We start from the raw sequence: 27,222 nt of genomic DNA on the forward strand, positions 1-27,222 counted from the left end.
CCCAAACATAAACCCATTTACAAAAATAGTCACATATAATAGTAAACAACCTGTGAATTAAAAAAAAAGGTGATAAATTCACAGCATACATTTTGTAAAAATATGGCAGGTGTGGCAGTTAAATCATAAACAGTGGTGACAATTACTATCCTCAAGTGTCACGTGTTGAATTTACATAAAAATTTAACTTCCCTCCCCCCTTTAAAGTGGTTCCTATAGTCTGAGTAGCCATTACATCTCTGCTCTTCAGCAGTGTCAGCTGGTTGTGAAAACAGAAACCTCCTGTCAATGCTGTTTTCCTGGTTTATTGAGTCCCAGTTTGCTGACCAGAGGTCTCTGTCTTGTTATAGGCACTGACCTTAAGTATACATTTGTAAAAACAGTCAGTTTGGCATAGACCTCCTGTGGGAGTCCTGTTGACACCAATACATCACCATCACAGGCTGTAAACAATTGATCACAAAATGGAATATTCTTTGTTCCTTTTTACTTTTTACTTTCCCTGATATCTTTCCCTTTGTCTTCCTTTTCTGATTTGTCTTTTTCAAATTTTTCTTTTTCCGGTTTGGTCACACTGTCATAGGAAGGTGGAGAGGTGGTGGAAGGCGTCATGTCGGTTTTCTCTGGAGTTGAATTCTCATTTAGTTTGTCAATGAGGATATCTTCTTTGATAGGTGTTCCATCACCTTCTTTGCCTTTGTCTTTCTTATAGATACACGAAACCTTTTTAACTTTTTGCTTCAAGAGGTAGCGTCTGTAAGCCCTCTGGATAACAATAGCAGACACCTCCTCTTGTTTGCGCTTCAGAGTGCTTGTGATGGGCTCATAGGAGACTTTGGAGGGGTTCGATGCCATGAATCGCTCCTCCATCTGTATTCGAAGGGCATCCATCTCGCCACTCTCACCCAAAACACGCTTTGTAAAAGCAAATAAAATGTCGAGGCAGTGGATCCGGTCCCCACTCACCATGGGCAGGTCCATGGCGATGAGCTGGACTTTGTTTGGTTTGGCTATGAGGAGAGGAGGATCCAGGGCAGCTGCAAAATCAGAGAGCTTGGCGAACTCTATAAACTGGGTGGCATCGGGATCAAACTTCTCCCAAACCTCGTAGAACATCTCAAAGTCATCCTCACTCAGGGGCTCTGCACTTTCTTCAGTAGCAACACTGAAGTTCTCCAGGATGACAGCGATGTACATGTTCACCACAACCAGAAATGATATGATGATGTAACTGACAAAAAAGAAAATCCCGACAGATGGGTTCCCGCAGTCTCCCTTAACTGAGCTTCCAGGGTGATCTTTTTCAGGGTCACAGTCTGGAGGTCCACTATTAAGAATAGGTGCTAGCAATCCGTCCCAGCCAGCAGAGGTGGTAATTTGGAACAGGCAGATCATGCTGTTGCCGAAGGTCTCAAAGTTGAACATGTCATCAATTCCAACTTCCCTCTTGACATAGGCAAAGTTGGACATTCCAAAGATGGCGTAGATGAACATGACCAGGAAGAGCAGGAGGCCGATGTTAAACAAGGCAGGAAGGGACATCATCAGAGCAAAGAGCAGCGTGCGGATCCCCTTGGCCCCTTTGATCAGACGCAAGATTCGACCAATCCTGGCGAGCCGGATCACTCGGAACAGGGTGGGGGACACAAAGTATTTTTCTATCAGCTCAGCCAGAAACATACCTGTGGAAAATCAAGAAACAAAAACAAGAAATAGTGTTATATTTAATAGCAGTGAATGCAAATTTACATGGATTAGATAATCACTAGTTTTACAAAATGTGGACGTAAGAATTAGGTATACATACACACATACACACACAATCTGCAGTATTTGTTTAGCAAAATGAAACTGATGTTTGGTGTTATAACATTAACCCTTTTATGCTAACTGAGGTTTCAGTGGTCATTTTTCCTAGTTCAAGAAAAGCATCTATTGAAAGATTCAACCACTGAAGGCCTAAAGATGTCACAAAGTATATGGTGGCCAACCAAAGGAGTGGATTTGTAGTTCTAAAATACCAGTTCTGGGGTGCCTGGGTGGTTCAGTTGTTAAGCGTCTGCCTTCGGCTCAGGTCATGATCCCAGGGTCCTGGGATCGAACCCCACATCAGGCTCCCTGCTCAGCAGGAAGCCTGCTTCTCCTTCTCCTACTCCCCCCTGCTTGTGTTCCCGCTCTCTCTGTCAATAAGAAATAAATAAATAATATATAAATTATTATATAAATAATTTATAAATATATAAATTACATATAATAATATATAAAGTATATAATAAATAAATAAATAAATAAATAAAATCTTAAAAAAAAAAGTACCAGTTCTGGTATTGGCATAAGAACTAATGGACATGGCTTGTGATTTTTCGATTGGAATATGGGAGTTCTTATCTTGAGATGGTTATGATCCATTTTATTTGGAAGGTGGCAAGAATGATGGACAGGAGAGAATCCAGGCTTTGGAGACAGACATACTTGTGACTGAATCCTATCTCTTTTTTTCCACATCACTAAATGGTGATAGTATCTACTTTTGTTGTTGTTGTTTTTGTTAAACTTAGTACTTTCTGAGCCTTTTCTTTGTTCTAGGCATGCTACTAAGTGCATCTACTTACATAATCTCATTTAATTCTCACAGTAACGCTTTACAGAAATATTCCCTGGAAAGGCAGGAATTGGAAGTAACTCGCCATTGGTCACTGAGCTGGTAAGTAGTGAAAATAGGGAAGCTCCAGGCCAGATCTGTATGACTCCAGAGTCTCATCCTTTAATCACTATATGACCACCTCATAGCGCTATTGTGAGGATCAGAGTGGCATATTGTTTCAGTGTTCTAGTCCACCACAGAAAGCAGTATAAATAGTGGAATACTATTTTTTTCCCTCTATGTATGCTTTCTTTTCTCAAATAGGCAGAACCTTGCCTTAAATCTCTGATATTTACTGCCAGCACCTCATTTAATGCCCTATACCTAACCACTTGATATGTATTAATGAAAATGAGTCTGTTTTAGTTTTTTGAACAAAATGGCTACTTCTGGAGAAAGAATATTACAAACCATAGGAACTATCTGAATCCAAAGGTAGGATGAAGCTTATTTATGTGTGAATATATGTAAACACACACGCAAACTATTCCAATTATCAATAGCTTATTTCTGGACTATTTGATTACTTCTAATAATTTTTGTGTGTATGTGTGTGTGTGAATTATTTATGCAAAGCAGTACTTGTCTATACCACAGGAGTCTGAGTGACTATAGGAGTGTTATGACAAATTGCAGTTATTGTCTTCTGAAATGAGACAAGATGATAAATGAAAGCTGAAAAATATAAAATCTTTTTTTTTACACATCATTTCATGCACAGCATGCAACAAGAGAAATGACAAACTGAAGAATGGACTATTAGGCTTTTATCTGAAATTTTGGGATGAATGAGAAAGATTAGGAAGAAACACTTCCAAAGTTTTAAACAAATTTTTACTACTAACTTCCTTAACTGAGTAAAACATCTCTTCTTACCTACGATAGAGAGAATGACCACCACAAAATCAAAAATATTCCATCCAATGGTGAAATAGTAATAACGAAGAGAGATAAGTTTCAGCACACACTCTCCAGTGAACAGAACAATAAACACCAGATTAATCCAGTACAGAATGTTTGTCATCTCCTGACTCTGGTCATCAGTTTCCACCATCATGGTGACCATGTTGAGGCAGATGAGGATCATGATGCTGATATCAAAGACTTGTTTGGTTACAAAATCAAAGACCATTCCTTGGAATTTGTTCTGGAACAAGAAATATGTAAAATTCACTTAGGAACATAAAAAAAAATCAAATTTGACTTATCTGCTTTTAACATAGCAATATGAAAATGTAGCTTTTATAAAAACACACCATGTTTATTTAATACTTGGAAGAACATTTTGTATATTGGCATATGCAAATTTTTTCAAATGTATTTTAGTTACACTGTTCATGATATCAGATTTTATAAACTGACTTTAAGAACCACTTATTGTATTCTCAGTGCCCATAACATCATCATGTGTACGACAGACAGCCAATATTTGCTACTATAACAAATCTTTGTTATCCCCTGTATTGGAGGTGCATATCAAAGTAAACTTCAAAGAACTAATAAATACTTCTCCGGCTTTTTCTCTCATGTTTATTTTTTTCTAGTTTCTGCTTTTATCGTCTTTCCCCAAAGCCAGAGCATCTTAAGTTTCATCTGGGAAGATGTTTTAAAAAATTATGTCCAAGAAAAAAGACATATGTGGAACACCTGGTGAAATCCAATTAAGTTCTGCATTTTATTTAAATGGTATTGTACCAAGGTTAATGCCTTAGCTTTGATTACTGATCTATGGTTATGCCAGATTTTGCAATAAGGAAAAGCTTGGTGAAATTAAATGTGGGTAACTCTTCTGTAAGAATATAATAATCTTTTAAAGTTATAGTCCACAGTCAGATGTTCAGGCTTTGCCCTATTCAGTTTGGACCTTATTGCCAAGCACTAACTGGCTTTATGTCTTGTTTATGAAATTAAGTCCTCACCTTACCAGTTCTGCTAGTTTGGACCCTGTTTTGTACCATTTACCTGTATTATACCGAATACCTGCTTGGTATTTCAGGCTTTCTAGGGCTCAAGCCTTGACTTAACTTCCACGAGGCTGTCCTCTACTTTCTTAACTAGAAACACTGATGGTCTGTTACCTATACACTTCACAGGCTACTTCCCCAGATCCTGACATGTTTATCCATCTGGATTCTCTGTACTAGTGTTCTGATCTCTCCCAGTTGAGAGACATCCGTTACTCCCTATGGAAATTCTTGGACATCAAACACCACCTGTCTGTTGTATTTTTCTTTCTCTGAGTAGATATCTGGCTTGCTGGACTGGACTTCTATTGCTTCAGCTGGGTCTGTCCTTCAAGAGCCTCCTTCAACTTGATAAATGTGTCTAATTCCAGTTCCAAACCTTTCCTTCTTAGTTCTTATTTACTGTAGCTTACCCTTCCAAGTCTGGCTATGTTTCTTTTATTTCTACCCTTCTGATAAAATTTGCAGAATTCTACTGTATCATTTTATCTTGTCTCCTTGTACTAAAACAGACTTCTCTGACTCCTTCTCTGGTGACTTTGAATTCAATTTTAAGTTTTAAGCACTCTGTGTCCTCAGAAAACTTTGTTTACATTTGTCATAAAACTGATGACACTGTATTGCAAATGGTTTGCTCTTACTTGATTTTAATTTTTTCTTCTAGTCATTTGGAGGCTCTGCCAGGACAGAGCAGTGTCATTTTCTCATAGATATAGCACCTAGAGTGTAGTAGGTTCAAAACTGCTTAAAATCAGAAGCTTTTTATCAATAAAAAGCTCCTTAGATTTTCTGCCTGTGTAGTTTTCCAGTGGGTCACTTTGATGTACAACTCCAATCCCCAGTCACTAATCGCTATCTCCAATTTAAATCCCAGGATGTAGTATATGCTGGAGGAAGCTACATAACCCTGGCAGTCTTGTTCACCAAAGATTTATGTTCTCTCACTTCATCTTGTCCCTTGACGATGATGAGGAATCCTTTATTATCCCTCACTTGCTCCAGGATAGTTCCAAACTTCTCAAAAATATTCTATTCTTTTGCCCTCTATTCTTTTTTGAGAGCATCAAAATCAGTGTAAGGAAACTCTTCTACTTCCTTTTGCATTTCATATTATCTTGACTTTCCACATATATCTTTTTATATATTACTCCATATTCATCAGAGGACTCAGTCCCTCTTCTTTTTTTTTTTTTAAATATTTTATTTATTTATTTGACAGAGAGAGACTGCAAGATAGAGAACACAAGCAGGGGGAGTGGGAGAGGGAGAAGCAGGCTTCCCGCAGAGTGGGGAGCCCGATGTGGGGCTCGATCCCAGGACCCTGGGATCATGACCTGAGCCGAAGGCAGACACTTAATGATGGAGCCACCCAGGCGCCCCAGTCCCTCTTACTTCTAACTCTAACCTAGAGCATTCTATTCTTGAGCCACATCTTATGTGTGACTTTATTCTATATTCCCTCTCTTCACACTCTTCTTCTCCAGAACTCTTGCTTTGCTTCAAACCTAAACCTCTCTCCAAATCTTAAGAAACTTTATTTTACTACTTCTAAATATTCATTCTTCCCCCATCTCCTTTTGATTGCCAGATTCTGCAAGCTAGCATCTCCAATTTTTTTCTCCATGCATGTCCCTTCTTCATATCCTGCATGACACTAGTCATCCAGTGTGTATGGCAGAAACTTGTAGGTTCTCTTTGTTGGATCCTTCTTTGTCTCCCATATTCAATTAATAGACAAACTTTTTAATTTCACTCCAGTGACAGCTCACAAATCCATCCACTTTTATTCATCTCCACACCACTGTGGTTCAGGCTACCTCTCATTTCTGAAACAGCTCCAAAATAAGTCTACAAAGCATACACATTGCCCCTATCAATACTAGTTGAGTGATCTTTACAAAACTGAAAATGACCAGGTTCCCTTCAATGGTTTCCCATTGCTCTAAGAATAAAGACAACTTCTGAACATGTCCTACAAAGCTCAGAAAAATTTGGCCCAACCTAACCTCTTCATTCTCAACACATCCCAATGAGCCCTCACTCTCTGTACTCCAGCCTCACTGGCCTTCCTGCCTCAGGGCCTTCACACAAGCACCGCCCTTCTCTTAAAGGGCTCTTCACCTCCTGACAACAATTTTCTGCAGCAACCAAGCAGCTATTGGCAAATATACAATTGGAATCTCCATAAAAATTCATGAAGAGAATGATGTTATCAGATTTAGAAGCAAGATGCTAGGGGAAAATATGAAATGTTTTTAAAACCAAAAGAAAACAAAACCTGTCACTTGTTTCATTAATGATTCCACTTAATCACCAGAGCTGGACAGAAAATGGGGCATATCTGAGATGTACCAATACCTGAGATTGTATCCAATTGGTCTTAATTGCACTCTGTGAACATTCAATATTTCCACACAATGTATGTATGCATATGTTTTCTTCTCTACATTATTAGAAGCTCCTCAATGACATCAATCCTATGTAATACTATTGGCATATAAGTCTGAAATTTTTTATTTACATATATTTTATGTTTATTTATAATACCTATATTATATATTTTATGCATATGATATACATATAAAACACATATACTTAGGCTAAGATAAAAATTTTGTTCTGCAAATTCATAAAAATACTAGTATCTGGCAATCTGGACTGTGCAAGTGATAAACAACATAGATCTTGCTGGGAATGAAAGCATGTTATCCTTACAGCAGGTCGAGGTATGGGTTTTTGTGGTTTCTTTGAGCCCAGTTTTTTCATTGCATTGTAGTATTTCTTCTGCTCTTCTGTCATAAAAATGTCTTGACCTCCAAAGTAAAGAGATAAAAACAAAATTTGTTAAAATCATGTTCTTTGCTAGCTATAAAACCCATCTCATTAGTTGTGTGAAAATTGGCTTCCAAGTGCTATCTAATGTTGCCAATCTTTGTATTTACAGAGATAGATGCACGGATTCAATCTATAAATTATTCTGTATTAATCAGTCATATTTCTATCCTGAAAATATCAAAACATGCTATCTGAATTAACAATTACTTAAAAACTTACAATTGATTAAATATCTCAAAACAATTTCAGAATTTTATATAGCTGATTACATTTTAGAGCCAAAAAGAACCAGTGTGAGATGTTTAGTCAACATTTTAGAATAAAGATGAAGTTTTAGTATACTTATCTTCTTTTTCTGTTGGTTGAAGTTATCTATGATGACACCAATGAATAGGTTCAGGGTAAAGAATGAACCAAAAATAATAAAGATGACAAAATAAAGGTACATGTACAGATTGTCTTCATACTTGGGTTGTAATTCTACCTACAAAATATTAAGTAATGACAACTATTAGAACTACTACTTGTTTTATAAAAAAGACATCAGCTAATTTTCAATTCTCAAAGCATATCTCAACTGCTGGGAATGGGAAAAAAAAAGATCAAACATTAAACAGATTTTATGAAACATCAAATCTAACCTGCTTATTGAAGAGTCCTGCAAGACCACTCACTGACTTGACAAAGTGAAACAATTAATAGAAAAGTCTAGATAATTAAAATTAATTTCACCCAATAAATTTCTAGATTATGAATGCACTTTCCCTTATAGGCGAAGTCCTCCAACAGGGCATGCAAAGTGAGGATTTCCCCTTCCTGCAGAAGAGATGTTTGAGTTTCACTATTTCATGTTAAAATCTTTAAGATTTAGTCTCTTTGATTTGGTTTTTTTCAACTGTAAAATGGAAATAATAGAACCTTAACCTCATAGGGTGGTTGAGAAGGTTAAATATATTAATATATGAAAAGTGCTTAAAGAAATAGTGCCTGGCCTATTATAATAGCTGAGTGTAAAGGTTTGATTTCTATTACACATTTCTTTTCACAGGCTAGAATTATTATTGTATGTGTGGATATGGGTACATCTGTAGGATCATGCCCTTCTGAAAATGATTCTATAGATTCATCCTACTTAGTGGGCTTTAGGCACAGTTTCTGTAACAATGATGCCTTGTCTTGCCCAGCACACTTTTGGTCAAAAAAAGAGTGACAGTTGGTGTGAGCTTTGGCTGTAATCTATAGCTCAGGTCTCAAAGGATATTGTTCTAACCAATTCAGTTAACCAGTCACAGGTGGTAATGGATACAGGTAATGACCCATTGTGTCATGAAATCAATTTAGAGGGTAAAGGCCAAACATGATATGTTTTTCTAATGAAATAAGAGTAAAATGGAAAATGTTAGAAATATTGTAAAAGTACCTATTCTTTGATGAGACTTTTATTTCATTTATATATGTATACAGTGAACAGTGATATAAAATGATATTTTTAAACATTTTAAAATTGAATACAATACATACAGAAAAGTGCACAGCACATAAGTGTAAAATGTAGTAATAAATTGTTATAAAGTGAATCTCACGGTGCAGGACATTGCCAGGAACTCAGAAACTCTTGCTGCATCCTTCCCAAATATAAACTCTATAATCCCTGCTAGAAGCGATCATTATGCTGACTTTTATGGTAATTCTTTCCTCACTTTTTCTTTAGAGTTAACACTTAAGTATGCATTCTTGAACAGTAAGATTAGTTTTGTCTATATTTTGTCTAGTGGATACATTTGTTATAACTGTTATATTTTTAGATTCATCCACATTGCTATGTATGCTGTATTCATATATCATTTCATCATTGTATAACATTCAATCATTTGTCCAGTTCTACTACTTTTGAGTTGTTTCCAGTTTTTTGCCAGTTCCAAAAGTTATGTTCTTTCTCATGCTGAGATTCTGCTATGCCTGCGCACAAGCTTCTGTAGGATACATTGCTAAAAATGAAACTGCAAGGTTAAAGAAGATCTTGAATTTTATTGAATAATGTGATAATGCCCAACTTTTTAAAAGAAATATTTATCCATTTTGTCCCGTCAGCACTGCATAAGAGTTATTATTGCTCTTTATCTTTGACAATACTTGGTATTGTCATACTTTTTAATATTGCTAATGAGGTAAATGTATAGTTAACGCCATGTTGTGGTTTAAATTTGCATTTCTCTGATAACTACTGAGATTAAGAGCGAGCAACTTTTCATAATTTTAGTGTCCACTTGGATTTCATCATTTGTAAAATGCTTGAACGCTGAGGAGTTATGTAGCTACTGTCCGCTAAGTTACTAAGGAAGAAACCAAAAGAAAGTTGCGTATCAGGCTGCTGCTAAGGAAGGTAGAGAGAACTCTAAATGAATTATTCAAAGCAGGTAGGAAACTACTGTACAAGAAAGTGGTTATGAGCCCATTGTTTGTGGTCAGAGTTCAAAAACATGTACTACCACTTAACGCATTGAGCCTCTTTGCTTCAATAGTGAAATGGAGTTAATTATCAACCACACAATAACGTTGTTATTTAAGATTAAATGGGATTGTGTAAGAAAGCCCTTAGCAGAGTGAGTAGTAATAAGTAGTAAGTTATTAGTATTATTCAAAAAAGCACATGACTGGGATTCCTGATAGTACTCACAGAGATACAATGCAAGTTCTCATGCTTGCTCTCTCTCTTTTTTTTTTAATAAGGTAAAAAAAAAAACCCAGCAACTCAGGAATTCTTTCTCAGTTACCACCTGGTTATTGGTGCTAGGAAAATAACATTTCGAATTTAATTACTATGCTCTGACAATATACCAGAAGCCAATCTCTTTTTTTAAAATGTGATTTCCTCCTCCATTGTTAAATAGTGAAAAATTAATGAAAACTGTACAAAATTTTCAAAAGTGCTGAGGTGTCTAAGGCAGATTGTGAAGGCCCGTTCCTTCTATCACAAAATCTCACTTCCCAGAGAGAAACACTGTAAAGTTTTCTGTTTGTTTTTTTCCACCATTAGCCAGATTCTTCCTATTCCAGGGAAGATAAAAAGACGGAAGAAATCTGTGACAGATAAAGAAAGTGCATGTACAGATTGAGGGCTTCTAATGCACTAATGTCCAGAACTATCAGAGCCAAAAATAAAATGTCTCATTTTGCAAAATCAACAAAATTTTAAGTGCTCGGTGCCACGCTAGATACTAGAAAAGATGTGTTAGAAGACTTACAGTGAGTAGAGAAAAACATTCAAATCAAATTTTGGAAGAAATAATGCAAGGTTGAATATTTTTTTTGTAATATAGATGTTTTCTATAAATTGACCCATTGTTTTATTTATTAGTAAATTACAACACTGTGGAAATAGTCACTGGATCAAATTAAACAATCTTCCCTCTAAAAAAGACTTACATTTCGTGAATCAACAGCTGCATACATGATATCCATCCATCCCTTAAATGTGGCCTGTAAAAAAAGTCATACCATTTAATTTTTCCCCCACAAATCATAATTTTAGAAAAGAAATTAAGTATCAGATTGACCAATTCAATCATTCAAAAACAGGTATATAAAAGTCTGGGGTTAGTCTTTAAAATCTGGGCAAAGTTTTGTAATAGATGCATAGAAAATACTTCAACTTTACATTCATCTATAAATCTATAAATCATGAGCGATTATAACAATATGCTATCATAAAAGCATATTTTATGCTTTTATAGGTATATCATATCTGATATACCTATAAGAATATAACATGAAATTTGATAAAATAGCATCACACAAGTTGAAAATATGCTGCATTGTTTGATCTTAATGCTTTCCATTCTTATTCTTTTGGTATTATTGCCAATCACTAATCATGATTTGTTCTTGAAAAATCTCCATATCGTTGATTATACTATTTTAAGCCAATTATTCCATAAGATGAAGTAGTTGCCTAATCTGAAAACAAACATATTCAACTGCAATTTACTCTTTTAAATATTTATGGTTTTTGTGCAGACACTGCACCTAGAAACAAGTTTTATACATTTTTTTCAGTTCCTTAGAGCCACAGGATCTGTCCTTCCCCTTTACATTCATATAGCGTTAGATATCATGCAGGTGGATCATCTCAGAGAGTGGTCAGTTAAGAAGTTGAATGGATTTTTATGAATTTATAACAGACATCATAGACTTGGTAGAAGATTTTTGTTTGCAGGAACGCAATCTCCCTAACAGAAGAAGTTCAAACAACAGGCAGGAAAGGTGTGGATCAGAGTAGGTGTCTGTGCAACAGATGAAAGGTGGGAGTTTGGTTAAGGGGGTGGTGGAGATCGGGTGGATGAAAGTTTGACGAGGGTTTGATACTGTCTGCCTGCTGAGGAGAAATCTACCAATCCTCCTCCTTCACACACACGCTTTTCCAACACCATGCTAGGGCCAGGTCCTCTATTTTGCTCAGAGTAGGGATGGGGTAAAAGAGTGGGAACTACATAGAAATCTCAGTAACCAAGGACTGGTGCTGGGGTAGCTAATGCCTAGTCTGAAAGACCATAAACTTTGTAGAGCAGTCCAGTTTCCAGCGTGATGCCGAAAAGAGAGTTCAGCACTGATCAGAAAGAATCTAGGCAGATGGGCTTGAGGAAGTATGTATTTGCAAATATTGAGAGAGACGATTTCAGATTCATTTTAATAATAAATCACAGAGAATAATAAAGTGATTACTTACTACTTGAAGCAGAGAAAGATATCCAAGTCCTACATTATCAAAGTTTACTTTCACATTTTTCCACCTGGCGGTTTGATTGCTCTCTATGAGGGCTTTACATTCGCTGTAGTTGTTGACCACACTTACATCAAACATTTCTCCAGTGGTGTAGTTAATACAATGATAAAACTTGCCAGCAAAGAGATTTACTCCCATGATGCTGAATATTAGCCAAAAGATCAGACAAACCAGAAGTACATTCATTATGGATGGAATGGCTCCTAAAAGAGCATTGACCACAACCTGGCGCAGAAACGAGAAGGGAAAATAAGTGAAAACTCAACAACCATTTTTGAACACTATTAAAAGAACAGCAGTCAAGTGACAGAAAATATACCTGTTCCTAAAGCTAAATATTGGGCAGAAACTAGTACCTGGTAGCTCCAATAAAAAATCTTACAATTACAGTTCAGAATGATATAAAATCTATTTTATGTCGTGGAATGTTTTCTCAAGAGGTAAGAACATACACAGAGCAGATGTTCATCAAAGAATGGAACTGATTATAAATGCAAATAGTGACATGGCAACAGCAACAGTGTCAGCGTGTGAATATCATAATTTCCGAACATTTGCAAACCATAAAATTTACTATCCAAAATTTGAAAGTGAAAGAGAACAACACGTGAGGGTTAATTTCCAGGGCAAAAGGGAACACTGATAATAATTATTCTGAGAAAGCAAGTATAAGCCAGGACTGTCCCAAGCAGTGTAGTCTAGGGTCACCCTACAGCTACAACTTCGGAGCAAAGAGATCGAAGCATGGAAATCGAATACGTGACAGGGGGAAAAGGTTTGGAAGTCAGGAGCTCTGTGTCCCAGTTTACATCACAAATTAGCTGTGCGCCTTTGGGCAAGTTATTTCATTTCTCTGATCCCCCTTTGGGGAATCCCTTTCAGAAGAAAATTCTCCTAAAGCATCGCAATTTGAGCCCAGGGTTTTCACTTAATGACTTTGTTACTTGCAGCTTTCTCAATTAACTAGGGCTTTCAGGAAACATTTTTCAGCACTTTTTAAAATTATCCCTCAAGGAAATATTTAGCTAAAAATTGTGTTCTGTGCGAGTGCACCTAACCTACTTCAGCAATAGACTTTATCAAGGAGCAGGATGTAAAATATAAGAAATACATGCATTAATCTTCCTCCACTCACTTATGGGATAAAAATACATAAAAATACATACACACACACACACACACACATACGTACATACATACATACACACACATATATAAATATACGAGTAACGATATCTTACAACCAATCATACCAGACGGGTACTTGGCAAAAGGCACAACTCACCTGCAAATTGGCACCTGGAGCCTATTCAGTAAAGAATAATATTTTTTTTTTAAAGATTTTATTTATTTATTTGAGAGAGAGAGAATGAGAGAGAGCACATGAGAGGGGGGAGGGTCAGAGGGAGAAGCAGACTCCCTGCCGAGCAGGGAGCCCGATGCGGGACTCGATCCCGGGACTCCAGGATTATGACCTGAGCCGAAGGCAGTCGCTTAACCAACTGAGCCACCCAGGCGCCCCAATATTTTAAAGTATTTTTAAATGAAAGTAACTTTTCAAGAACTTATTATAGTGTTATTATGAGAACTTCAACTCTCTGATAATGTAGAGGTACTTGTAGACTTGACAGTTTATTTTATTATTTTTTTTAAAGATTTTATTTATTTATTTGACAGAGATACAGCGAGGGAACACAAGCAGGGGGAGCGGGAGAGGGAGAAGCAGGCTCCCCGTCGAGCAGGGAGCCCGATGCGGGGCTCGATCCCAGGACCCTGGGATCATGACCTGAGCCGAAGGCAGACGCTTAATGGCTGAGCCACCCAGGCGCCCCTTGACAGTTTATTTTTAAGTTCACTACAACAAATGCTCTGCAAATGTGAGGAGATTCTGGTTAACAGAGTTAAAAAAAAAAAAAAACAAAAAACTGGAGAGCAAAGACATAATACATGTGTTTTCCAAGATAGTCAGATGTATGGAATGGCTGGCAATTTAGGTCCTTATCTATGTAAATTTGGTACAGAAAATATGAAAATTATTCTAATACTGAGAGTTTAATTGCCCTTTTAAAATTAAAACTACTGCAAAAACGGTGATTTTAAATTGGTAAAGTGAAAAGAATTTAACAGCTACCAATTCTTCATGAGCACACCAACACACAAACACACACACCTACACACATCATTCACTTCTGTTTTTGATTGCAACATTCAGAGAAAGTCGCAGGTAAAGACTTTCAAATTATCAGAAAAAGCATCATTTTCTAACAGTTTCTTTTATAATAGCAAAATCCACAGAGATAGGATGTCATCATTTCCTCTGTGCTGAGGGTGTGTTGGTCTCAGGTTTTGTGCCCCGCAGGGGGTGACAAATGGTAGCACAAATTCCTCCTTCTTCCTTTGTACCACCTTTCTAAATGAGGATTGGATTTCCACAGCTGACCTACTTCTTAGCCACCTCAGCCTGTTTGAAAGCTAAAGGGCCAGATTCGGATTTTAAAAGGCTCAAACACATCACATGGAGCAATGAAAAAATGATGAGGAATCCTTTGGGGTTTTAAATTACAGTCAGCGGAATTTCCTGCACATTTACAAATGGAATGAACTAACTAATCTTGACTCACATCAGAAGTCTACACAACATGATAGAGATTTCCCACAGAGTGAAAAATCTACTTACGAGCAATCTAATTGTTTCTAACAAGAAGCTATCACTTCGGCATTCTATTCTGTGTCTCCAACAGTGTCAAGTTTACGATGTCGGACAAATACTGATTGATAGGTTATGTCAGTGTGAATGTACAAGATATAAATTCTCCACGGATTTGTCATTTCTGGGGTACAAAGTGTCAGTCTGTTCTCAATGATAATTCCAGCAAATTCTAAGGCATGCGGTCTTACCCTCATTCCTTCAAACCGGGATAAGGCTCTCAGAGGTCTCAGAGCTCTTAGTGTTCTGAGGGATTTGATGGCACCAAGTTCTGAGTAACCCAAGGCATTTGCAGTCAAGCTAACCAATGACACCTATACAGAGAAAGCAACATGGTTTTCTCATTTACAGACAAAAACGCTTACCCGGTTCCACCTTGCTCTGCAATAAACCAGTAGTTTGCAACCTTTAGTGAGTACCAAAATCACTTGGAGGGCTTGTTGAAAACACAGATTACTGGCAGAGTCTGATTCAGCAGTTTTGGGGTGGGGCCTGAGAATCGTCAGGTTTCCAGGTAAGGCTAAAGATACTGGTCTATGAGCCATACTTTGAGAACCACTGCCATAAACTTATGAGAAAGAAGCTACACATGTTCTCTTTGCAAAGATTCTTGATAAGAACAGTTTTTTTCTTTAAATTAAATGCAAAACAAGAATAAGAATCCCACTGAAATGCAATCTTCATCTACAGATCTGTAAACTTTTATCATCTCTCCTATTATTTAGCTGACCCAAAAGGGAGATGACTAAAACTTAGTGTAAGTACAAAGGTGAACTAAGCAAACCACTGGTGAATCTGAACACAAACACACTCAGAAAGATCTAGGCCTCTGAAAGTGGCTTTGTCTTTCCGCAACTTCAGTATGAGGGCATCAAACCACGAACTAGGTCAAATTAAAATAATTAACCAAAAAAAAGAAAAATTGAGATTTCAGTATGACTAATTAGAAATTGCCAGAACAATGGTTTTAGTCATTTATACAGATGACTAATGTAGTTGATAGAAATTCTAAAATCTCAACTAAAAAGGAAAAGAACAACTGTCAGAGGTAGCACAGAAATGTCTGATTTCCCTTGAAAATACATAGAAAACTCATTAAAACTATATAATCTAAGAAAAACTATTTTGTCCTAAAGGACACTTGAATTTCAAAACCAGATAAATAAAAATAGATGTGTAATAGAGCTTTTTTTAAGAGTATGATGTTATTGGATATTTGAAAAAATCATTTTTTATGAAAAAGCACACAGAAAAGTTCCACAAAATTTATTCACACTAATTTTGCACATGTAATGTGAAATAGAAAAAACCCTCTAAATTTGGCCAAAAATGAGCTACAAAAATTTATCTTAAGTGGTTCACATATTTTCCCTAAAATCTAAATTTTATTTATTTATTTGAGAGAGAGAGAGAGCGGGTGAGAGAGAGAGTTCATGAGCAGGGGGGGAAGGGTAGAGGGAGAAGCAGGGAGCCTGATGCAGGACTCAATCCCAGGACCCTGGGATCATAACCTGAGCCAAAGGCAGACGCTTAACCGACTGAGCCACCCAGGTGCCCCTAAAATCTAAACTTTTAATTTTAGGCCTTGTGAGCCCTCTCTTCACTAATAATTGAAAAATAAAGTTACTGGATTTTCATTTGTTGTGAAGATTTTCTGTATATAAAATATGAGGACCTGGACTACTTACTTTATCTTCCCTGAAGACAGAATCAATAAGAAATAGACATAAACTAAAGGATAAAAGATAAAAGTAGGACATAAGAAAAAAAATTGTGAACAGGGGCAGTATTTATTGGCTAACTAAAAGAAGTGGTAAAATACCCAATTTTATGTGACTTGTGTAGCTGAATGTGAGAAGGAGATACATTTATGCTTTCTCCTCTTCCTGGAACAATCTCCTAATTGGTCTTCTGGTCTCTAAAAAACCCCCTTTCTATTCCATCATTCACAACTGCACCAAATTTCTCTCCCTAAAAGATCAAGCTTTTCTTGTCACTTTCCATAGATAATGCTTCAGTGGCTTCTTGAACTAGATCAGAGGCCTACATCTCCTTGGATGGCATCACAGTTCTTTAAACTCTTGTCCAACTTACCTTTCTTACCTTGTCATCCAATTAGAAAACACTTTCCCTCACCCCATGGCACTGTTCTTACCCTCTAGGATTATTTGTTGCTTGCACAGGCCCTGCTTGGCATGCATGGGTCTTAATGCTTTGGTGTCCTTCCCCTTATCTGTATCTGCTGACATTCTCAGCCCTCAAACTCCAGCTCACAAGGGCGCTGCCTCATAAAGCCTTGCCTCCTTCCTCAGTGAAGTGAATGGCACTTCTAATACAGATGTCATCTTCTTGTTGTATACGTATCTTTCCTCACTAGTCGACTGTAAGCTCTTACAAGTCAGAAAAATGACATTCATATTTGTATCTTCCGTAACAAAACAGATGATCAAGAATATATTTGACATAAAGCAAAGTATTGATGAGTTTAATATATTGTCATAATAATTTTCTTAAATCTAAGAAGGTAAATATCAGGATATGCTCAGTAATATGAGCATCAGCTGCAGGGCAACTAGATTTCTCCTAAGAATTTCTTTATATTCAGGTCATTTTGATTTAATGCCTTTAATGTTACACAGGTACATTATATATCAGGTATTTTTATTATAAATTCTCCAAGGTATCATGATCACATATAAAAAAATTTTTTAAGTATCATCAGTAATCCAATTATACAAATAAAAGAATTGGTATATTTTTCCATTGTGTAATATCCAATCATATGTGGTTTTAAGTATTTATTTATTGTCTTCTTTTATTGCCAGAAAAGTTTTGATATAATTCTGCATGTAGCCTTATATATTATATTTAATAGTAGATTTGCTATAGACAGATTAGGAAAAAAATATAATAAAGATACTCCTCTCTCTTAAATTCAAAGAACTCTCTTTTCCTCATATTTCGTTTCTTTGGTTTGGTGCTTAGAAAGCTCAAATTGGATTAAAAGTTGATATTTTTTCTTTTCTTTTCTTTTTTTAAGATTTTATTTATTTATCTATTTGAGAGAGAGAGACAGAGATAGCCAGAGAGAGCATGACTGGGGAGGAGAGGGAGAAGCAGGCTCCCTGCGGAGGACCCTTGCTGAGGATCCCAGGACCCTGGGATCATGACCTGGGCCGAGGGCAGCAGCTTAACCGACTGAGCCACCCAGGTGCCCCCAAAGTTGATACTTTTTCATTTGAAACTATAAAAAAATAACTTTCTCCATGAAAGTCTCCATTTTTTTATTTTGCTAGCATGATAAGTAAATTTTATATATCAAAATATTTCAAGTTAAAAGTATGTCTTTAATTTCCATGGAATTACAATCAACAGAATATTATCTTTAAAATGCACTAGTTAGCACTTGTGCTTTCTTGCAAATTCCAGGGTCCTCCTCCTCCTTTGTTGGCTGTGAACATCATCCTGTCACCTCCCCCATGTGCCTGTCCCCTGTCCCCACTGGCTTGCCTAGTCTTTTCTAAACAAAAGGACTTCCAAGTTTCTTTTTAGCCATTATGAATGGACTACTAATTTAAAAGGTATTTAAGAAGTAAACCTCCAGAACTAAATGAAAATGATTTTTAATTTTTTTGCTCAATTAAGATTTTATATTTGTGAATAAAAGGTAAGATCTTCTTCAAAATTCTCCCTCAGAAATCATGGAGTAACCTGGTATTCAATTTTGTAAAGACTTTTATATTCTGGTACTCCATCTTACTTTATTTTCAACACCAGTGCAGTTTAATACAACTTTTAAATAACTGGCCCACAGTCAATCTGTTTCAACCATCATACAAATCAAGAAGTATGTCTCCTGCTTTTTTGACTTCCAAGTTTCTTTGTAATTAGTAACCCATCTGTGGGACAAACACTTCTCAATAAGCTCTGGTGATAACAAAAACACTAATGTCAAAGATAACTGTGAGGAATTTAAATAGTTATTGTGTCAAAGGTAAGGGTGAAAAAAGCAAAACTTCTACATTAATATATTATTCTGTATAACTTGGAATTTAAATATTGATTTGAAACGAAATCAATAAGTATAGTAAGGCAGCATTTGACTGTTTCACCTATGAAAGTATATGAATTTAAATCAGCAAAAAAATATTTTGGGGTATCTTCTCGTTGGGAAAATGGGAATCATCATTTATATTTACATATTTACTGAGTGCCTACTGTGTGCCAGTCACCATTGCTAGAACTACCATCACATGGCAATGGAATGAAGCACAGAAGTGCAGAACACTCACGTCAACAATCAGGAAATCCAGCCAGCACCAGGCATTGGTGAAATACATCTGAAAACCGTACGCGACCCACTTGAGAAGCATTTCCAGGATGAATATGTAAGTGAAAACTTTGTCGGCATATTCTAACATGGTCTTAATGGTTTTTCGCTGCTCAATATATATATCTTCAAAGGCCTGTGAGTGAGAAAATTCCATGTAACTTCATTGTCATAAACTTGTCTCTAACTGATGTCTCAATAGAGCAAACCTTCAGCAAGCTTCGTCTCAGGGGCCCGCGTCTGGAAGGCTTCGTGTTCCCCATGGTGGCATTGTGCTTTAGGGTCATCTGCAGGCACACTTCAGTCAACCAATGAATTCAAGTAATTTTTAAATTAGGGTATCAGGATATCCCAAAGAGCTTAAAAATATTGAGAAACTGTCAGGTGCTTCTCTCTACAGCAGGAGGCAGAAAGTCATGTGTGAGTAGATCTGCTTTGTTCATTATACTAGAATGTTTTCTCTCAGCAATGCAAATGTAAGGCAAGGAGACACCCCCCACCCACCCACCCCCATAGCCTGAGGAAAGAGGAACAGAGGGTTATCACTTTCACCTCTCTATTTCTCTCCTTCAGCATGGGCACGTGTGTGGTGCATGTGGGGAAGCCCCCTCCGCCGGGCTCTGCGACATTTTGCAGAGCTCTTGAGACAGTGTGGGGAATTCATTTTCAGGAGTCTCTGGGTGTTCTGGAATGAAAAGATCATTTATCCTACTCAATTGCCTTATAGGAAAAACTATCAGGATAACTTGGTGGCCTGGATTAAGGACAAAAGAAAATTTTCTTTTTTTGGAGAAAAGGGGGATCTGGGCTTGTGATCAGGGCACAAGGGCCTAAAGTCTCTCCAGCTCAATTTATAGCTGAAGCTGGAAGCCCCTCAGAAGCCAGCCATTGTGCCAGCATGGTGATGCACTTTGGTGAGTTTTGACTGGGTATGATTGAGAACCAAGAGCTAAGACAGCAAAGGCACTAGTTACTGGTGAGACTTCAGAGTTCCCTCTCTACTGGCATTAAAAGCGCAGGGCTGACCCTCTTTGCTCAAGTACATGGCAAGACGCAGGACTCTTAGTCAAAGTAGAGGCAGGCTTAGAGGTCTCCAGATACAAGACTATAATCCTAATGAAATCGACTCACCAAACCCTGTAGTGACTAATTGAAAAAATAAAAGAAATGCAGCCACATTTGTATCACCAAATGGGAAAACGGGTCATACTATTTTCATATGTTAATTAATATTTTGACCAAACTGACCCTTCCACTGAATGAAATCGGACATAAATTAAGTTTTAATGCTTTCACTTTGCTACTAGTCAGGAATTAAGTCAGTCTACTATTTGCCATTCACTATGACTGGCACTAGTGAATCAGCATGAACAAGACAAGTGAATTCCCTGCAAAATGGAGCTTATGTTAAGCAGTTTGATATTTAGCTGATGATCCCATATCTTGTCTGCATAATCACTCTTAATAAGAACTGCCTCTGATGACTCAAAGTCAGAAATATCTTTCTTTAAATATTATAGAAACCATAATCTGAGTTTGATTCAATCTGAGACCTACTCCACAACAATAAAAATTGCTATTTACTGAGGCTCACACTGTGCTAAGAATATCACACAATGTCCCGTACTTCACAAGCACCATATTTTAAAAACATACAAGAGGTTCATTGAGGGGGAAGGTAAAGAGTTTCAGTAAAAGAAAAGGAGTAGATCGTATGTCACCTACCAGTGCCCCACTGCTGAGTAGAATCATGAAGACAATGAAGGTTTCAAACCAGTTGTGCTCCACTATCTTATAGCAAGTTTTTCTCAAGTTCCACCAGAGTTTCCCTTTGCCTTCTTCTATGCTTATCTGACAACACTTGAACTTCCGCACACAGTCTACAATAAGTCAAAGTAAATGAAGAAAAAATAGTTACTCTTTGATTACGTACATTTGTATTGGTGGAAGACTCATCTACATTATTACCTGATATATTGTCAGTAACTATTTTTAAGATGGCTTCCACTTACACAAATGGAAATCATCTGCACGGTTTTTAAAATCACTCATTCAACAAATATTTTTATGTATATGTAATTATTGTAATGGATTATATTACATCATAAAAACATATAGAAAAACAGAAAGAAAATAAAATCACCAAAAGTTGATATTTCCATCTTATCCTTATGATTCCATTCATACATTGACATTTGAATTCTAAATAGTTCCCTTAATGGTATAATATACATATTTCCCTTTTATTGTATGTAAATAGAACTGTGAAAGGTTTCACAATACTTCTCTAAATAAGATTACCAGACTTAACCAGAATTTATAGAATTATTCCACTATTATTGAATATGTTGCTTTAATTTTGGCTATTATCAGCAACAATATTATAAACATCTTTGCATAATTTGTGGATTACTACATCAAAGGCTTATCAACAAATATTTATTAAATCTCTATTGCATTCAAGGAGTTGTATTGGACAAAGTATAATAGTAGAATGTGTAAACATGGACTTTCTCTTAAAAAAGTGTGCCCTTTAGGGGCGCCTGGGTGGCTCAGTCTGTTAAGCATCTGCCTTCGACTCAGGTTATGATCCTAGGGTCCTGGGATCAAGCCTGTGTCCTCTCCCTGCTCAGTGGGGAGTCTGCTTGTCCCTCTCCCTCTGCCCATTCCCCCCCATGCTCCCTCTCTCTCTCAAATAAATAAATAAATAAAATCTTTTTTTTTAAGTGTGCATTTTAAGTAGGGGACTTTTGTTCACAAATTCTATAGTTATAGAAAGCAAAAAAAAATTCACAAATTAAATAAGGTATGGTGAGAGTTGATTGGTATAGATTAATTTCTGATATTGAGCTTTACAGAGGAAATGAATTTCAGCTTAGACTTTGAGGGATATGTAAGAACAGGTCTGGCACAGGAGCTATAAAGGAATGGAGAAACAATGACATCAATAAAACTCAATGATAGGTCTAGAAGTTGCATGAAGGAAAGAATTAGGAGTCAAGACTAGAAAAAACACTTAAGAGCCAATCTGAAAAAAGGAACTGGGGAGTCAGCTGGAGACTTTAGATTTTATATACTGTCCAATGAGTAAAACATTGAAGGATTTATTTGGGAGTTGTGAAGATTTACCTGATAAAAACACTGATTTAGAATGATCTCTGCCTATAAAAGGCACTGGATGGATAGAAGAAAGAAGATGAAAAAGGAGTTAAGAGTGCACGAAAAAAAAAGAATGCATGAGATTCAAACAAGGGTAACTGTGGTGACAGTGGTAAAGAATCAGAAGATACCATTGAGCTGACAGGACCTGGCGGCACATAGAATAGGAGGATGCTGGGGTGTGGGAGATGAGTCATGAGATAAGGCTTTAACCATGGAGAGGGCTCTTGATCAATGAATAGAAAAATGGAAACCTCATCTTGAAAAGAGCATAATATTTTACTGCACAGATATTTATCAGATGCTACTTTATAATGTCAGTCGGAGAGATCATATCCTTTGTTTCATGAAAATTTAACGATGTGCTATAAAATGTTATTAGCTTCTCATCTAAGAAATAAATAGCATTGTATTTGTTGTTTCTTTGAGGGCAAGATCTTTTTCATACTCCTGTTTCCCAAAAGATCAAGAAGATTTATATGCCCTGAAAATATTCATTGTATTAAATTAAATGGAACTAAATTTAGGTTTTGTTTTTTTTTTTCTCTAGAGAGGATATGAGATGAAAAAACAGTTTAACAGAAAAAGACCAATTTTAGCGGGAATGATGAATGCCAAATTTGAGACATTAGTTTATTTCTGAGAAGAAAGGAAGAAAATGGGATAAGGAAGGGGAACAAAATGGGCCTAAACTCCATCTGTTTTATCTTAAATAAAAAGTCTGATGCAAATATGACAAAAGTATTCAAATTGTTAAAGTTGGTTGGTGGGCATCTACATATTATTCATTATTATTTTCTATAATGTTAAGTTATTCTATATCCTACAGAGAATATATTCTAAAATATTTCATACTTAAGTGGTTTTTTAAACTTTACAAAAGACAAATGTTGATAGTACCATAATTATTATTGCATAATTACTTATTATTTCCTTATTATTGTAGTATTCATGAATCTATTGTGACCCTAAAGATAAGCTAGCTAAGAGTAAAAACTAATTCCACAGAAATTATTTTTGTGATATACCACTTGAATGTTTTGGGAAGTCATATATTTTTTCATAATCAAGTAACTGCACTGGAATGTATGAAGACTTTTTGAAGAAAATAGCAAAGAGTGACTTCCCTCATAACTTATGCTGAACAAATAGCTCTCCCTCTGAAATTATTTAAAAATTCACAATTAATATTTAAGTATTTATTTTCACCAATGCATTAAAGTCCAAAATCAACAAGTATATGCAAAATAATCTTATGTAACAACCTTGAAAGAATCCATTGACGTCAATTGTGATTTCTAACATCTGTGTAATTACATATTCTAAAATTTGCTTGAATTTTAAATTAAAACAGCTTTAGTGTTCTTAATGTAAACATGCATAACCCAAATGAAACACTTTTAGAATTAGTTGTAATAAAATTGCATTACTAGTAACAATCTGAGACAGTCACTATCTTCATTTTTAATTTTTTAAGGATTTATTTATTCATTTTAGAGAGGGGGAGGGGGTAGAGGGAGACAGAGAGAGAAACCCAAGCAGACTCCCCGCTGAGTGCGGAGCCTAATGCTGGGTTTGATCTCACGACCCTGAGATCATGACCTGAACCAAAATCAAGAGTCGGTTGCTTAGGGCAGTGAGCCACCCAGGCAGCCCTGAGGCATGTCACTATTTTTAAATTTTTGCTTAAGCAATTGCTATATAGTATTGATTTGAGACTAAGACATGATATGCATTATTAAACAGCTGTTAACTAAAAAAATGAGTTAAATGTGAAGTGATATCCAGGGTTTTAGAGAAATGTTCCTGTACCTACAATAGGGATTTATATAAGAAATGAAGAGAATTTCTTATCTTGTGGGAAGAAATTGTACTAAATTTTTCTGTCTCTTTGATCATTAGTGGTGCATTCCCACACAGTCTGGATTGGCCAGGTGACTTTGCTTTGGTGAACAGGACAGGAGCAAACCTGGCAAAGAGGAGGCTTGGCAGTTAGGCTTCCTCTCCTGCTCCTGTGCCTTCACCCCACGAACATACTTGCTCGCTGTGCGGAGGACAAGATTAAGAGTGGAGTGGAGCTGAGTCAGCCCAAGAGTCCATGCGAAACCTCAGGCTTGGAAGAGAGCCTATCCGAGATCAGCAAAACCATCTGGCTGGCCATGGACTTGTGAGCAAAAATATACGTTTTTTTGCTATATGCTAAGAAGTTCTGGGTTGTTAGATATACAGTATTATTGTTCAAGAGATAACTGATCCACACCTCAAATTACATAATTTTAGCTTTCTTCAGAAAATCCTCTTGGTATTATTGGCCTGACGGCATGGTGTCCCATATTAAAAACTCATAGTATATTTTGGCATTTCATTATCTATTATCTATTATCATTCAGAACAAGTAAAAAAATTAATCTTGACAGATACAAATAACCATTACTCATGGACAGTTTTAAATGTACACTTGTCATTTACTCCCCATTGTAAGCTGACAAAACAGTAAACAATAAATTACCTCTTGGACCTTAAATTTTTTCTTCCTTTTTTTTTTTAAAGCTAACGAGAGATAGGTTTGATTTGTCATTCTCTCTGATTCGATATTCTAGGAGGCCACTAAAACACCCATATAGTTAGCAGCATTTCTTAGTTGAACAGTATGCACAAAAATAGGAATGTCTGATCACATAAATCTTCTAAAAAATTATCTTTGTTTTGATACAGAAAAAAACAAAAACCAAACAAATAAACGAATGGTCACTAGATAGAGATGATTAGAGGATGGGGAAAGAGATAGGTAAAGGGGTCCAGTGAGCTCACATGCACTGTTCCCACTTACCTTCCGTGAAACAGGCTTCAGGTTCAAGGGATTCTTCAGGTTCTACCTCAGGTTGCTCTCCCTCAGCGGGAGCTCCTATATCAACTGTGCTGCCTTCGGATGAACTAGTTGCATTTAGCTTCTGAAAATCAATTCCACAGAAAATCTTTTAAAATATTTTCTTTATAATATAAAAATTATAGGCGTGCCCTCAAGTCTTCTGTATGCATTTTCTTGATCTGTAATTCAAGAGTATCTTAAACATAATGCCAGTCCGCTTAGGAGAGGTGGGGGTCACAAGATTAGATGCAGTGCCACAGCGTATTTTTTTCTTTAAAAATATGGTGCTAACAACTTAAATAATTTTTGATTAAGCCCATGTATAGAGATTCTGAAATAAAATCCTGAAGAGAGCTTTGTAAGCGGCCAGAGTCATATGGTCATCTGTGATCTTGCTTTTGTAAATTAGCTTGCAAATGGTATAGTTTGTTTTATTCTAAAATTGTGACCCAACCAACGAAAGCTGCACAAGTGTATTTTCATGTCAAATGCAGAAAAGATTGATCCAATGCACATAAACAGCAACAATCTAAATTTATCCACTTTTCATTGACATGAAAACATATACCACTAGTTGTTATTAAATATATTCTATAGTTTTCTAATTCAGAAAAGAGCAGCACATTGTTAGCTTTATAGCAAGAGCTGGTATTTTGCATTCTCTTTGGCCAATGCACCCCTGTGTTTCATTGTGCATTTGGAAACTACTTGTTACTCTGGCACTCTTACCTGTCCCGTTAATACGGGGAGAAGTGAATCTTTGGCAGTCACTTTGGTTTCCTTTAGGCTACATCAAATACCACCAAAAGAAAAATATAATAGAAAGAAGTTGTTTTGAACCTTGACATACAACAAACTTTAGCCAGGTCAGGGTGTTAAAGGGATCAGCTAAAAATAAAGGGATCCAAGTCTTTAGCCTGGTCTTAAAATGCTGCAGGAATGACACAGGGCCAGGTATGAGTGCCACATGGAATCAGAGTAGTTTGGGCCACAGCATTCCCGGACCTGTTACAATGTTATTACCATTAGTGCATAACATTAGGAAATGGCTGAGCTGATAAGAGCTACTTTATAAAGGGGATGAGGTAAGCACATGATAAAATGCACACTGAAGTATGTTGAACTACTACAAAGTGGATATTGTAGTCAGTACTAGAAACACTCTACTCATATTTGAGCTAAGGATTATATGGATCTGCTCTGGGAAGCTGGTTCCTTTATTTTATGAAAATCATTTTCTTTATTTAAAATATTTACTTGGCATAGTGATGCTGATGAAGTAAAACTATTTATATATGATAACTATGAGACTGAAAACGTTTTTGTCTCATGTAATTTAACAGTATCAGTGATAGAGGCATAAATATTAGATATGTCTATCTTCTTAGAACCAGTTTCAGGACTATTTTTTAATTTGACTGAAACAGTTAAATCAAGGATTATATATTATAAAATGCTTGAAGTTTGTTGAATTCTTCTCCTGCTCACCAGGTGTATCACAATAGTAGACAGATAATCACGATATCTTTGTCCTTAAAATTTAAATATATTTAGTTTTAAGATGAAATGTCAAAGTGAGAATATTTATTACACATATTTTAATTTTTCAGACTTCTAATTTCTTATCCTTTGTCTTTTGGTTAGACTCTTTGATAATATAGCTGTGTTTAGGTACGTGTAATTGACTAAGATATGACCAAATTATCCTCTCATTCCAATTCATCCGACTCGAATAAAATTGTTACATATTAGGGAGCTGAAGATACTGATCTTTTCATTTGCAGGATGTTGAAACATGGCAATCGGAAAAACTGAAGCTTAGTCATACCTAATCTAACTGCAGACAGCCCACAATAAGAAATGGAACACATTCCTTTTAGGAAAAAAGGGTAACACTGTAAACAGAGATTGGGGGAAGACTTAGGGGCGAA

General features: G+C 36.3%; 1 protein-coding gene across 1 annotated transcript in view; it reads right to left on the minus strand.

Annotated features, from left to right (window-relative positions):
• Nucleotides 1-486: 486 nt before the first annotated feature.
• SCN2A (sodium voltage-gated channel alpha subunit 2) overlaps nucleotides 487-27,222 on the minus strand; it is an 83,766-nt gene continuing 57,030 nt past the window's right edge. The window contains exons 18-27 of the mRNA XM_035007867.1: nucleotides 25,253-25,373; nucleotides 20,989-21,143; nucleotides 19,226-19,399; nucleotides 15,125-15,247; nucleotides 12,170-12,451; nucleotides 10,870-10,923; nucleotides 7,790-7,927; nucleotides 7,324-7,428; nucleotides 3,521-3,791; nucleotides 487-1,682 (exon numbers count right to left, since the gene is read on the minus strand). Coding sequence (XP_034863758.1) covers nucleotides 487-1,682; nucleotides 3,521-3,791; nucleotides 7,324-7,428; nucleotides 7,790-7,927; nucleotides 10,870-10,923; nucleotides 12,170-12,451; nucleotides 15,125-15,247; nucleotides 19,226-19,399; nucleotides 20,989-21,143; nucleotides 25,253-25,373 — 2,619 coding nt within the window. The remainder of the gene's footprint in view (nucleotides 1,683-3,520; nucleotides 3,792-7,323; nucleotides 7,429-7,789; nucleotides 7,928-10,869; nucleotides 10,924-12,169; nucleotides 12,452-15,124; nucleotides 15,248-19,225; nucleotides 19,400-20,988; nucleotides 21,144-25,252; nucleotides 25,374-27,222) is intronic.

The sequence above is a fragment of the Mirounga leonina genome, unplaced genomic scaffold (genome assembly GCF_011800145.1).
Source record: "Mirounga leonina isolate KUSES-001 unplaced genomic scaffold, KU_Mleo_1.0 Mir_151, whole genome shotgun sequence".
NCBI lineage: Eukaryota > Metazoa > Chordata > Mammalia > Carnivora > Phocidae > Mirounga > Mirounga leonina.